This window comes from Pimephales promelas, chromosome 8 (genome assembly GCF_988280905.1).
Source record: "Pimephales promelas chromosome 8, fPimPro1.hap1.1, whole genome shotgun sequence".
NCBI lineage: Eukaryota > Metazoa > Chordata > Actinopteri > Cypriniformes > Leuciscidae > Pimephales > Pimephales promelas.
In genome coordinates this window covers 32,363,723-32,378,986 of record NC_142776.1, presented here as the reverse complement: position 1 = coordinate 32,378,986, position 15,264 = coordinate 32,363,723, and the positions used below count along the sequence as shown (strand labels likewise).

At 34.7% G+C, this 15,264-nt stretch overlaps 2 protein-coding genes across 4 annotated transcripts in view; one reads left to right on the top strand and one right to left on the bottom strand.

Annotated features, from left to right (window-relative positions):
- Positions 1-6,552, top strand: part of camk1a (calcium/calmodulin dependent protein kinase Ia) — a 25,193-nt gene extending 18,641 nt beyond the window's left edge. For both annotated transcript variants that reach the window (XM_039647217.2, XM_039647218.2), the window contains exons 11-12: positions 585-753; positions 2,451-6,552. In XM_039647217.2, the coding sequence (XP_039503151.1) occupies positions 585-753; positions 2,451-2,542 (261 nt within the window). In that variant the 3' untranslated portion in view covers positions 2,543-6,552. The remainder of the gene's footprint in view (positions 1-584; positions 754-2,450) is intronic.
- The window catches only part of LOC120459783 (actin-associated protein FAM107A), a 23,196-nt gene extending 7,932 nt beyond the window's left edge, over positions 1-15,264 (bottom strand). The window contains exons 1-5 of one of the 2 annotated variants that reach the window (XR_005617826.2): positions 15,092-15,263; positions 13,745-13,811; positions 13,248-13,452; positions 11,698-11,845; positions 9,953-10,122 (exon numbers count right to left, since the gene is read on the bottom strand). Coding sequence is in view for 1 of the 2 variants with exons in the window: in XM_039647221.2 (XP_039503155.1) it covers positions 10,006-10,122; positions 11,698-11,845; positions 13,248-13,452; positions 13,754-13,811; positions 15,092-15,115 (552 nt within the window). In the remaining variant the exon portion in view is untranslated. Of the gene's footprint in view, positions 1-6,597; positions 10,123-11,697; positions 11,846-13,247; positions 13,453-13,744; positions 13,812-15,091 lie in introns of those variants that run through there. The other variant, XM_039647221.2, reaches the window with a different exon arrangement.

The following is a 15,264-nucleotide window of genomic DNA, read 5'->3' as shown; positions in this document are numbered from 1 at the left end:
CAGAGTTAAAAAGTTGAGTTTTACCATTTTCGAATCCATTCAGACGATTTTCTGATTTTTAGAAGAATATCAGTAACCAGACAGTTTCTGGTCTCATTGACTTCCATATTTTTTCCTAGAAGTCAATGGGACCAGAAACTGTCTAGTTACTGATATTCTTCTAAATATCAGAAAATAGTCTGAATGGATTTGAAAACGGTAAAACCCAACTATTTAACTCTGGGGGAGTTGTAAAATGAGCCTATTTCAAAAAAAAAAAGTGGAGTATCCCTTTAAGTAAAAATATAATTATATGTATTGTAATATAATGCATATATTTAGCAAAATGCTCCTCCCTAGAGTTAATTTTTCTAGCTAACTACCAAGCTGACTAGCTAACTAACTAAATTTAATGTTACGTTAGTCACGTGACATTGCTTACAAACTGTTTAAGTAATGTCTTTTTGCGATTGAAACACTGATTACATAAGACATGATTCATTTCATGGGCTGCTACAAATCATGTTTAGTGAAGTTTTGTCCTCATTAATCTAATGAGGAAACATATTTTAGAGGCACATTATTGTTTGTTGTTGTCTCTGTAGCAAGCATTCAACGCGACAGCAGTGGTTCGACACATGCGGAGACTGCAGCTGAGCACCAGCCTAGAGGGGCCGAGCCAAATCACCAGCACCAGCCCTTACCACAGACACCTGCTCCTCCCCGCTAAAGAGCTCGACCAGGAGGAGGAGGAGGAGGAGGAAGAGGAGGGCAGTAAGTTTGAGATCAATGAAAGTGGCATACAATCCATCCCAAACAGGATGCAAGAATTAATGTGGCCCAATTTTAGTTCCCGCAGGGCATTAAAAAGTCTGAAAATCAGAGACTCCTGATTTTAAGTCTATAAAAAGTTTTTAATATTTATATTTTTTCTGCAAGGCATTCAATTTTAATACATGGTCTTAGATCTGCCGCAAGACGTTTATATGAGGTACTATGGGAATTAATTCATTCGGTTTTTAGCTACTTTTCCATCAGCCAGTTAAAATTTATGAGCTTTGGTGTGCTTTTTTCCGTTTTTAACTTTAAAACCGTGGGAAAATCAAAGCCATAAATCTAATATCTAATGTTGATATCTCAAAACATTAGCTTTCGGTAAGATTTTGTTTGGGCGCAGTAGCAAACGTTTCCACTAGTCCCCATTCATACATGGGACATTCGTACAAGCGTGGCTATTTTTAGACCATTTAACATTTTCTAATAATTTCCATGATTTATTTATGTGTGTGTGTTCACATAGCAAGTGCCGTGTTTGTGTGAGTGTGTGTGTGTGTTCACATAGCAAGTGCCTAAACCTTTATCAAGTTTTGTACCATTCCGATGAAGTAAAAAAAAATAATAATAAAAAAAAAAAAAACGTAACATTTTCCCTCAAAAATGACCAGACAGCACCAGAGGGTTTGTTAAATGTAAGTGTAAATGCAAATGTAGTGGACTCACACACATTTTTCGTTTCGAGCACACAGGCTTTTCGTCTGATTGTATTTTTAGGCATACTTAAACTTTTTTTTTTGTTTAATTTAATTTAGAAATGACATTTTCAGGTCTATGCTCAAAAAGTGGTTAACAGGTATAATTTAGTACCAAAAAATCCCCTAAAAATACAAAATATTAAATAAAAAAATGATTGAAGTAAAATGTAGTTAAAGTAGTTCAAATAGTTCAAATAAATAAAGCTAATAAAGCGAGCAGCACTAGAGGGTTAATAGTTTTAAAGTGGTGATGAACTGAGAAATCAAATTTTCTTTGAGCTTTTGACATCTAAGAGGTCATCATCATATTATAAGAATATCCTGTAAGTTTCAGAACTGAAAACGTCCTTGTTAGTCCAATAAAAGCTTTTATTGACACCAGGCTCAGCAAACGACTCGTTTTTAAAAGTGGGGAACTATGACGTCAAAGAGGATAAAACACCACCCCCACGGAAGAAGATCAACGCCTACTTCAACACGGCCGGTTTAGCCCCGCCCACCGATTCGCGCATTACACGCATAGCTAAATAACTTAAGTCTACCATTTACAACATTGGACGTTTTCAAAACAATTTCCCCCACGTGCACCGACCGGAACCGACGAGTGAGTTGAAACTCATTATAATATGCAAAACTGTTATCCACTCGCAGCAGTGGGCGTTTACTTCCAAGTCTTCAGTGCGAGACGCTCATAAAAACCAAGCGTTTTTCAGCTAGGCTCAAAACTAGGGTAGAAAATAGCCTATTAGTTATTCATTTTAATGTTTTTGAATGCAAAAACCAAGCGAACGTCATAAGTTGACTTCAGACAACAATATAATAAAATTTAAAAAGCCAGTTCATGACCCCTTTAATAGTTTACAATAACAACACTGGGCTAAATGCTATATACTATTATGATCCTACTGCTATTCATTTTCACATAACGTTTGTGTTTAGGTTCCCCCAGTGCAGATGGCCGTCGAGGCAGCGCCGACAGGGATAGTCTCAGAAGCTGTGCTTACTGCTGCCGGCCGACCAGCAGGATCTGAACTCTGAGCCCAGAGGAACACACACATGCACGTCTACGGCCCCAGTCTGACCCGGAACACTGAGCTTTCCTGGTAACATGCACTAGTGCTGCTGGTGGGACATGACATGAGGAGAGCGTGATTGTTCCAGACATTCACACTTGGGTGTTTCATTGACGGATATATGTAATTCTATTTTAACCATTATTTAATTTTATCTAATATTTCTGTACCCCAACCAAAGACAAAAATGTGTTTGAGTTGTATATTTTATGTAAGGTTTAATTATTTTATTTGATTTTTTTTTAAAGAAAACATTCAGGTCTGTACCCTGTAGCAATTTGGACTTTCTTGGAAAGCCTCTAGTTATACAATGTCTTAATAATTATTAATGTCTTAATAAGCCCCGCTTGCTCAGGCGATAAATTCACTAGGAAACAAGATTTAAGTCACTGAAGTCAAGATAAAGTCATCATTAGTACATTTTCATATGGAAGCTTGTTTCCACCAGAGAAAAAAATATACATAATGGTAATTGTGACGTTTTATCTCACAATTCAGACTGTCAATTCTGACATTTTTCATATCACAATAGTCGCAATTGAGAAACAAAGGTTAGAATTGTGCACTCTACAAAATGCTGTGTTGTTTTAACCCAACTTTGGGTCAAATATAGACAAACCCAGCCATTGGGTTAATTTTTTTTATTACATTTTTAACCCAACGTTTGGGTTTGTCCATATTTGACCCAAAGTTGGGTTAAAACATTTTTAGGGTGCGAGTTATAAAATCCAATTCTGAGAAAAAAAAGTCAACTCACAATTCTCACAGTTTTTCTTGGAATTCAGACTTTATAACTCTCAATTATCTTTTTTTTTTTTTAATTTTTATTCAGTGGTGGAAACAAGCTTCTAAACTTTCACGGCATAATCTATCGTGGTTTTGTTTTATGAAGTCTGTTGGGTAGATGTCCATGTTGTTGAATTTGTGATCTGGTTCAGACTTTAATGCAAATTGGTGGTAAAAAAACTGCATATTGGACAGTGGTTAATCGGGATGGGGTTAAGAGATTTGATCCACAGTAAAGCTTTTTTTTTTTACACCCAGATTAAATGCAGTATCAAACCTGGATAATCTACGTTTTCAATTAAGATTTCATTTCCAGTTTTCGACTTTAGGGGGCAAAAGTATTCTGTAGCTCCATTTCAAAACCTAGTGAGGATGCGTTAGATAAACACTCCTGGTCCAAACTTATGCTGCCTTTTAAGACACCTTATTTTGGACAAGAATCTTTGCGGAGAAGGCAATCTCATAATGCAGTGCAACAAGTTCAGTAAAATTATTTGATTAAATACCAAAAAGTATCAATAAAAATACCCATCAAACAGGCCAATAGGACATTCTGGCTAGATAACTTAAAGTTGTGATGAATTCTTCCAGTAACGTTGATAGAATATTTATTTGAAGTTAACTGGTCTTCAATAACATTATCAAAACATCAGCACAAAATTGTTATTTCATACGTCATTCATGGAACATTTTTAGTCTGTTTACTAAAAGTTACTATTTACAAATTTTTTTCAGATGGTTCAGAGAACATTCAAAAATAGTCCCATAATGTTCCCTGAACATTTTGAGAACATTCAAAATAAAGTTTTCATAACTTAATAGGTATATTAGCAAACCGTTCTTATATTTTGGTAGAGGGTAATCACTATTTAACCCAATATTTGGAAAAGCAATCTAGATTCAAGGCCTGTTCACACCACGGCCGATAACTAGCGATGAAGATATAGTTCTAAAAATCTTTTTAAATATAATAGCGATAATATGCTGTTATCGCTATGACGATAACGGCACATGGAGACAATATCGTTTGAAACACTTTCAGAATGATTTTGTCCAGCTGATGAATGATAAAAATCATAGGGCTGTCAAATGATTAATCGCATCCAAAATAAAAGTTTGTGTTTGCATAATATATGTGGGTGCACTGTGTATAATTATTTTGTATATATATATATATATATATACATACATAAACACACATGCATATTTAAGAAAAAAAATATTTTTATATAAAATATTTAAATTTAATATAAATTATATATAAATCTATATACAGTATATACATGAAAATATTTCTTAAATATATACAAGCATGTGTGAGTATTTATTTATATAAAATAATTATACAATATTTATATTTAATATAAATTATATATAAATCTATATACAGTATATACATGAAAATATTTCTTAAATATATACATGCATGTGTGTGTATTTATATATATAAAATAATTATACACAGTGATATACATAAATGGTGTAAACACAAACTTTTATTTTGGATGCAATTAATCACGAATCCCTAAAAAATAGCCAATCAGAATCCATCCTGCTTCAAAAATCTGCAGCTGATATAGTTATCTTTAGGACTTAATGCTATTTTAAAAGTTAGCTTAGCAACATGCTGGCGTCAAACTTCAATTAATCGTGAGTTGGTATTTTGTATGCGCTTCACATGAGAGACTCTGTTGCTTTGAATCAGTATGAGATTATATTTAAATTAGGATGCTGCCTTGGAAGGTTTTGGAACAGCTGTTGATTACTCTTTGTTGTGACACTGATTACGTTTGCAACCAAAATGATTTATCTGTCTATGGTTATCAGTTTTTCCAGTGCATGTTGTGTGAGCTGATCTTTTGTTCGGGTCGCTGGCCATAATCTGCACTGTTCTCGTGTGCAGAAGACGTCTAATGTTTGCATGACCTCGTAAAAATATGTTTACAAGAGCAATGATCAAAATATTATACATATTCGTATCTTTTCCACTATGCTAATTGCAAAATGAGACCGACTATTTGCGGTCATGTCATTTTGAAATCGGAGGGAACAAGATATTGTCACTTGACTAGATCTGTTTTTTTCTTTGTAATGTTTATGTCATGTTTAAAAACAAAAAATTTGATTTAACGTTATATTAAGAACTCAATACTTTCAAACTGGATTGAACAATGCAAGAACATTCACACCATGTTCATCAGTATACAGCATAATGCCAATTTGAGCATGAAGCCAACAATAGTAAAAAATAATAATAGAAAAATCAATCCCACTTTACGTGTCTTTAACTGCTGTGTATTAACATTTAAAAGAATGATTTTATACAATGCACTTATTGTGCACATACATGTTTTTACATTGTATTTTTTTTAAATGCCTGCATGTAATTACAGCTATAATTAATTTCTATAGATTTCTATCTATAATTAAACCTACCCATACCACCCAAACATACGCGTATCCCACCTCAATAGCGGGTTTTGCAATACAATATGAACACCATAAGTACATTGTACTTTTTTTTTGATGTAGGTACATAGTAATTAAAGACACCTAATGTAAAGTGGGACCAAACAAGGTATTTATTTAGCTAATCCCTGATATTACATATTATTTTCCTCTTAAACCTGCGAACAGAACTGCTAAAAACCCAAGTGCTATAAGTGATTTAATAAGTATAAAAATGCATCAGTCTAATGAGCAGTTCAGCAATCAGTTATAGTAATTATGGTAATTATGCAAACTGCCTCAGAAGGGCTGATTAAATATCATTTAGAAGTCGTCTATGAATTACTTTGGCTTTGAAAAGCACTAAAGAAAGCTACACCCTGAGTTTTTAGTGGATAATTCCTCCCTCCCTTGATCAATTATGACCTTTTTCTCCCATTATGTTTTCACATGAAAGTTCAGGAAGTGTAGAGTAGACACAAATACAGTATGTGTATTATACAGGAAGAAGATGTATACATATATTGTATATCTTTTTTGTAAAAGCTACAAATGTATGGATGCAATGCATCATGTGTTATCGATGGAGTTACGAAGAGCCAATGATTTGTACCCTCAACGATATACAGGTAGTAGCACGTTATGAATAAACACTCCTTGTCTATGCATTGTGTGTGTTCGGTAAAATCTTTGTGTACAATGCAAATAAAGTTCACATCAAAGTGCTATGCAAAGGCGGACTGTGGTTGGTACTTTCAGAAAATACACGCACACTGTAATATGCGTCAAAAATCTATTTATTTAAAGACTAAGAAAATGTACAAAACATATTTACAAAAAACTATGTTGTGTTGTTAGCCAAAACATAGGTTCAATATCACAAGCTATATGATGTCAGCATCATATGAGAGGAAAAGCAAACCCTCATGTTTTGTACTGGTCGTTTTAACACAGAGAGGATTATCTTTTTCCTGAAAATACCAGTTAAATCTAGGGTAGGCAGTGTTTTTCATGAACACTTGTTGTTGAAACTATGGAAGTAAAATAGTGCCAAATGTTTTTGAAATGAAAAAGCCTGCTGAATTGCATTACTTGGAAAAAAGTATGCACTGCATTACCCATGAGAAAGCTGATAACATGTAGGCACAGAGGGAAAGTAACAAGGAAAGTTATTCAAATAAACATAAACATAGCTTTTTGTGTCTTTATCATCTATTCCGCACATATACTGACCCGGATAATCATAACAAAAACTTAATGCATGCTCAATTGCTGTAAAATGAGTTTTTATGAATGAATGGCTTGCACTAACTGTTGCTGTCAACAACACGCGCTTGCACCTCCTGCTGGTGAGGAGGACTAACAAAAAATGGAGATTATGCCTAAGTAATAGGCCTATGTCACAAAAAAATTGAAGACCGGAAGTATGTCTTTTAGTAGGGATACGGCTCTTCCAGTTAGCTTTTTACAATGGTGGAGTCCGATCGATACCGCTGGACCAAATCTCTCCGCAACCTGCCTGAAGTCACATATGACGATGTGTTTGGATGGTAAATGAAAACTCTTAAGTGGGAAAGCGTGAAAGCTGAGGTATGGCTGTCTACGTCCTGATGCAGAGCAACCCGGTACACTACAACAACAGCCGCGGGTAGCTCTAGCCGTTCGCCAGTAAGGTAATAATTTCTATGGTAACAGCGAGTTGGACCAATCAGCAGACGTTGCTACTACGCTTAGGATTGTGAGTAGTGTATTTTTTTCATAGGATCGTGGATAAAACATGCTTTTCTTTAAATAAGGTTGATTTCATACTTATAGCTTCAACAGGAGCAAAAACCTTCGTGTCCTTCGTGTACCTCAGATGGTAGACATTAGGGCTGATAATCTAAATCATTATCGAGAAATACTGTTGACCGGAAGTTCTGTATCCCTACTCCGCGTTCCGGAAGCAGGAAGCGTGACATAGGCCTATCTACTGCTTTTTCTGCAGTTCCTAGATGTCAATGTTGACTTTACTGTGGAATTTGAACCACTAAAATGGTGGAAGCGAATTTGCAAAGTGAAATAAAATGAACAGAAAATTGCCTTTTGAATTTTATAGGTTGTATTTTTAAACAGTATTTTTGGAAGTGAAATATGAACGGTGAATATGGATTATTGAATTTTTAATCATGAAAATGTGTTTTAAATGTTTTAAATTACAGCTATTAATAATAGAAGCGGTCTAATAATTGGAAGTCTCAGGACCAAAAAATGTCCATCCAATCATTGCATTCGGTCCAAATCCAAATTCGGTGAAAATTTCCTGTTGAATTTTATAGGTTGTATTTTTATACAGTATTTTTGAAAGTGAAATATGAAATATGAAAGGTGAATATGGATTATTGAATTTTTAATCATGAAACTGTGTTTTAAATGTTTTGCATTGAAACATTCACAGCTTAATTTTCAACCATGCTGAATTTCAGCCCATAAAAATGCAAGCCCTAAAAATACAAGCATGGTCAATGCAACGCATAATTTTTTTCAAGTAGTGCAATTCAACAGGCTTTTTTGTTTCAGAAACTTTTGCCATCATTTTACTTCCATATGAAACTCTCTTCGCATCCTGACAGCTATCAATAACAGAAGCGGTCTTAATATTGGAAGTCTCAGGACCAAAAAATGTTCATCCAATCATTGCATTCGGTCCAAATGCAATGATACGATGTCCTACCTGACTATCAGAGTATGTATTTGCATATCTCCACACAACCTGCTCCATGCAGACTTGTGGACAGACCGCAAACAGCAGCCATCTTTTACAGTTCCTCCTGAACCAAAACAACGAGTTTATGCTGCGTTCACGTCATGCCATAACCGTAATTACAAAATGGCAACCCGTGACGTTACACAGTCCTTATTGCGTCCTTAGATTCGGATTTATGCGTTTATGATAGGAAGGTTGGGATCTTATGCTTTCAAAGCTAGCTTGCTATTGCTAGCGTCTATTTATATATATTTCCTACCCTAGATTTAATGTTATAGCATTGGACTAAAACTTATTTACTTTAATCACTTTATTCACAGAACTTTAAGAACTTTATTCACACAGGGTATACCATATTATATAACAATTTTTTTATATATATTTTTCGTACTTTTTCCCCAGCTTGTTCCCAGTCAAAAATGACTGGCTGAAAAAAAATTGCTTATAAATCTTTTGTTATGCTGTTATTGCCAAATATTGGATTCGATCTTTTTATCAATTGTTTTCACTTTCACTTTGCAAGGGTTTCTTTTTGGAACTGCTCAGATCAATGAGGCCTACAATCAATCAGTTTCAAAAAGAAATACAATACCTGTGCAAATTGAAAGAAAACAAGTAGACAAAAAGATTCAATACAATATTTGTTGAAAATATTACATTATGAGAGGTAAGCAATTTTAGAGGCCGGTCATTTTTGATCTGTAAATTAAATAAAAGACGTTCAAAACAGTAAAAAAGTCACTTGTACAAAAGGTATAAACAAATTTGCATTATACCATAAGAAAATAGTTTTTTCTTTTTCTTTTTTTGCAATTGAATCAAATTTTGTGTAACCTTTTCTTGTTTCATCAAATAGTAAGTCAAGAAAAAGAGATAATTCGTCATACTAGAAATGGAAAATCAAGTCTAACGCATTGTATTATGGGATACAGTGTCCTATATGCTCCGGTTGTATACTGCACATTTTGTTAAACTTAGTAGGAGATCCATGTGGAAAAAGTGGACGTGACTGCTGTCTGTTCACATACACATTGCATAGTGTTGGTAGGATTACATGATCCAAGGTTTGTTAGAAAAAGCATAAAAGTGTATCATCTATAAATATGGCAGACCAATAATTTCTACACACAAACACTAGATACAGTTCCAGTTGGAATTATTCTTTTCTTGTGTGTGCAAACGACAGCCGCTTAATCAGCAATTAATGTGCAATACATGAAATCCTATAGACCATTATAAGTAGTACCTAACATTTTGTAACACTGACAAATCATTAGCCATCAACAACAAAATCAACATTTTCAACTGTCTTGTCCTCAATATTGTTCTTTCACATTCTTTGATTTCATTCAAGCTTTCTAAACAGTGAAGAATTGTCAAATCATCACCTGGAGGTGCATCAACTCTCGTGTAGATCTATGATGTTGACGGTGATGTGTGATTACAGCTCTTTCTCCTCAGCACTTGCGATCGCTGTCCTCTTCAGACTCTCCTTGACCCTAATGAACTCAGGTGCGCCCTTTGACCTTTCCCTCTGCTCACCGGCCTCTCTCTCAAGCTTAAAAGAATGAAATCATCTCTATATGAGGTATTGGTATACAGTAATAGCCAAAAGTGATGTCCTGCCTTGGAAAATCTACGTACTTTATAAGGGACAATTTGCCCCAAAATGACAATTCTGTCATTAATTACTCATCCTCATGTCGTTCCAATCCAGTAAGACTTTATTTCATCTTCAGAACGCAAATGAAGATCTTTTTGATGAAATCTGAGAGCTTTCTGTCCCTCCATTGACATGTTGATGCTTCAAAAAGTTCATAAAGAGATTGTAAAACTAATCTATATGAATTTAGCAGTTTAGTCCAAATTTTTTGAAGAGACATGATTGCTTTATATGATTGAATAGAAGCATGTTGGCTTGACAAGCGAGAACCAATGAGGTTTATTCTCGTGTTACGCGGCATGATTGAGCTTCAGCAAGAACCAATGAGGTTTGTTCTCGCCCGTCAAGCCGGTTCAGTTCAGTTCAGCTTCTGTTTATGTTCACTGATCAATGTTTATATATGAATGAAATCCAAAATGAACTCTGTTAACTCTGTCTCGATTAGTTTTACAATCTCTTTATGATCTTTTTGAAGCTTCAAAATGGTAGTTGCGTAGCTGTCAATGGAGGGACAGAAAGATTTCAACAAAAAGATCTTCATTTGTGTTTCGAAGATGAAGGAAAGTCTTGCGGGTTTGGATCGACATGATGGTAAGTCATTAATGACAGAATTTTCATGTTTTGGGTGAACTAACCCTTTAGAATGTGTTAAAGAAGCATATTAAGTAAAAAAAACACATTTTATTTTTTTGGATGATAACACAATGAAACATGCCAAATTGTGTGGACATAATTTTTGGCCAGGCTGTCTCACAAAAACAATTATGAACACAAAAGAGAGAACCAACGAAATATTAATAACAACTCGGTGTATACTTTTTGCTGTGAGCTTTTTTGTTTCTCTATGCATTTGCATAGTAAAATAAAACATGTAGCTGTAGTTTGCCTATTTTGTTAGATAAATACCTTAACCAAGTTTAGTGTTTTGCTCTTACATAATATTTTAAAAATATATATTTTCCTCATATTTTGTTGGTTTAATTGAACAAGTCATTAAACACAAATATTCTCTTCAGACACTTTGGACACTTCTGTCTACAGGAGCAAGTTAAATGGTTATATCCATTATGATCTATAATACAACTTTTGCACCAAAGATCAGTCGCTGTGATTTTGCTTTGATCAACATTCCTGTCCAAAAACATCTTAACCCTTTCCCTACCCTTAATATATCCCTAAAATCAGAGAAAAATGATGGGTGAATAGGAATGGTGTGGAAGCCCCTTACCATTGTCGGAAGCCTAAACTTGATATTAACTTAAAAAAAAAAAAACTATCCTTCAAATCTGATTTGATCCGGTTGATTGAAAATGTTCTACTTGGTGAAATCACGTTAAGCCCAAAGATCAATATTTTCTGGACAAAATCAAGGCACTTTCTGTGTCATTTGAATAGCTTTCTAGCATTATATAATACTGTATATGAATACTCATATCAGTTTAGTTTGATGGGTGTTATTTCAGGGTTTACCTTCTCTAACCTCATCTGCCTCTTCAGTAATTCCTGCTCCAGGGGTGATTTTTCTTCTTCCTGTTTTCTCTCTTGTTTCAGAGCTTGAGCTCTATTCCTTTGTTCAAGAACTCTCTGTAACTCTGGCTTCTCCTCCATCACTGCTCCTCTGATAGATAGGATAAGCGTTACTAAATCTCATATATTACGGTTTTGTTATAGTGTTTTTATATATATATATATATATATATATATATTTCTTTATAATAATAGTTTATTCATTGTTATTGGCTGGAAAAGGGAATGATCAGGATGTTCAGGCTGAAGATCAAGTTCATCCTTAAAGTCACCATGAAGTCAAATTAGACAATTCTCGTTTTTAATGGAATATGGTGGTATTTATTTTAAGTGGTTTATCCATGCACATAACTTCTTTTTTTTAATTCATGTGCCCTGTAAAACTTTCATCTAAATAACTTTCCTTCCCTCTTGCAGTGACATCTCTTCTTTTCACTGACTGACTTGATCAGATCAGATAATCTGTCACTCACATGACATCACAGCAAAATCAAGTCCCGTCCAACATTTTTTCTCGTTCAAGAAGCAGTTTAACTCAGATATACGTCACAATAGGGAACAAAAGACCATCTCAATTTATAAAGGTTCAAATACAATAGCCTAATAATAATAATACTGCTTTTGCGCCATGTCGTAATTGCCTTGATTATATGACGACAACCCATGGTGTTAAACTCGGAGTCATTCAAGTCCTTAGACCAGGAATTATGTGTTTCTATGGCAACACTATCAAGGGTAAAACGATCTACAGTGGTCATGCGGTAACAGTTGGAGCTCTCAGAAGATAATTCTATGAGGAAAACACTGTTTACAATCTTGTAATTCTGGTAATTCTGGTCTTGAATGCATCTCAACTGATTAGCTATTGGTTAACATAGTCCACACAGCCTTAGTGACGTCATTCAAAAGGAAACCTTTTCAGAGATAAAGCCAGTTATGGCATCTTGATGCATCGTAATGAAATGTACTGATGAACCGTTGCTATAAGCAGTATGTTTTAAGGAATTAAATCATCAGTTGTTTTCACTTCAAATAGCCTACACACCAAATGTAGCGATCATTTTTCAGAAAATGAATAAGGAATTTTTATAAGTATCCATGCCATAGAGCCTCTACACAAACTACTTTAAAGTAAGCATTAAACAGAAGTTGAGATAGTCTTTCTTCCCTGAAGTATATCTGAGTGAACGTCTTCTTGAGACTTGATTTTGTCAATCGCGAACTGATTGAACGGTTATGGTTTGTTACTGCTGTGACAGGTTGCCCCGCCTTTGTCAATTTTGATTTCATGGTGACTTTAACTGCAAGCACAACTTTGACTTTACTGGCATCTATTGGACAGAACATTTACATGTGGGGACATAAGCTGCGGGCACATGTTTGAAGTGAGATTAGAAATTGGGTCAGGTGATAATTTAAGGCTGAAACTAAGCTTTTGTTCATGCCTCAAAATGTGAACATGCTTCCTGCTCAAAATCTGGGTCAGTTTGCACCTTTTGTGTGTAATGATCAGCTCTCGCTGGAGCTCCCGATGGCACTTGGACGCTTTGATGGGATTGTGGAGCTTTTTGGGCCTGATGAGCTCCTCATAGTAACCGCTGTCCGTTTGCTCAGGAAGCAACTTGCTCTGGTCTAAATCCTCTTCTCTGGCCCACGTCTGATCAGGATCTATCACTGATCCAAGATCAGAGACTAAATCTAATGGAGGGAGAGAATTAAAAGAGAGCCTTCTATTACAGAACAGCCAATATCATCCACCAGGTGAAAATCTTAAGCAGTGTAAAGAAAATCCACATAATTCAATGTTATTCAGTTGCTTACTTAATTTATCGAATTGGCTGTACAAGTCATTTCAACTCCTTTTTTGAAGGTTTCCTTTACTTAAAAGTTAAACTTGTTTAAATTGTTTTTATGAGTTAATATAAAAAACATGTTGACATGTAATCCATGTAATTGCAAAAAAATAATATTTAAAAAGAAAATAGAAAACCTGATTCACCAGGTCCAATAAGTGGCTGAGCACACGCAGAATTATGACTCTGATGATTATGATCTGCCTGTGGGAGGATATGGATATTATATTTAGTCATAATATTTAACCACAACACAAATTATAGAAGACAAATTTTTCATTTATTTTGCAGTTTATCTCTGCTATTCACAGTGATGAGCTGTATAGTGATCATTATACCATCTATACCATTTTACTGCGTGATTAACATATTTATATAGCGTGGTATTTCAAATAATACCATGGTATTACAATCATAGCAGTATCCAAAAACCATGCTATCACTATTACTATGTTAATAAGTCTATATTGCACTGTCTCATCCTTATTTATCCATCCAAACGATCGAAAATAATCACTAAAGCTGTTGATGAAGAGGACAATAGCCCTGTGTGTTGAAAGAAACTTGCACTAACACAAGGGAGGCATTGTGGGTATGAGTGTGTGTGTGTGAGTGTGAACACCATGCTGGGTTGATCATATTGGACTAAAATGGTTTTGGGACCAGCTGGCATTTAGCCACCTCATTACTGGGCCTGCCAAACAAACTCTCCATTTTCCCTTCATAATCTGCTGTCTAGAATGTGATCGTGTCAGGAAAGTCACGAGGAGTCCTTGGACTAAATAACCAAAGAAAAATACATCAGTTATTGTTAAAGTTACTTCAACCAAATATATGCCTGTTTTACACTGAAAAGTCACATGTAAGCTATGCAGATTAAGATGTCTGGAGCCGAGAAGAATGCAGGTTTAGTTGCTGTTACGGCTTACTAAAAGCCGTTTTAGTTCACTGACATGAATCTGAAAAAAAAAAAAAGATTTTTTATTTTGAAAAACTTTTCTTGGCAGTTAACTTACTGAAATAAGTTAAAATTACTAATTGGAAATAAATAAGAACTAAAACTGAACTAAAAGTTCAATTGAAATAAAAATAAATTGTAATATTAAAACTTTTATTTTCAGTTTTTTGAATTAAAAACATTAATACAACTATTACTATGAAACTATATTAATAATAATAAAACAACACTACCGTACATGCCTCGATTTCACAAATATTCTTAAGAACTGAAACTGAACTTATATACATGTATTGTAGTTTGGATTAAATGCCTCATGCTCAAACTTTGTGACTAGAAGCCACAAAAATAGGAAAAAAAATAACAAAACGGAACAAAACTAACATTCTCAACTTATACATTTCACAAATTTAAGTCTTAAACGTTGTCTATTGTCCATTTACAATCAACACATATAAGAGTTCTTTATCTTTCTTACACGCATTGCAATAGACCGGTTCTTCAAAATGGAATAAAATATCCTTACTTTCTTTCCATGGGTCACTCCCATGATTCCAAAGGTGCAGAGCACTCACTGCCTCAGGACTGTTCCAGAAACAACTTCTTTGGGATTCCACCTGCTATCTTCATGCAGAGCCGGAGGAGAGGCAGGAGAGAAATTACATCCCTCCAAGCAAACCCCTCTCTCTCTCACACACA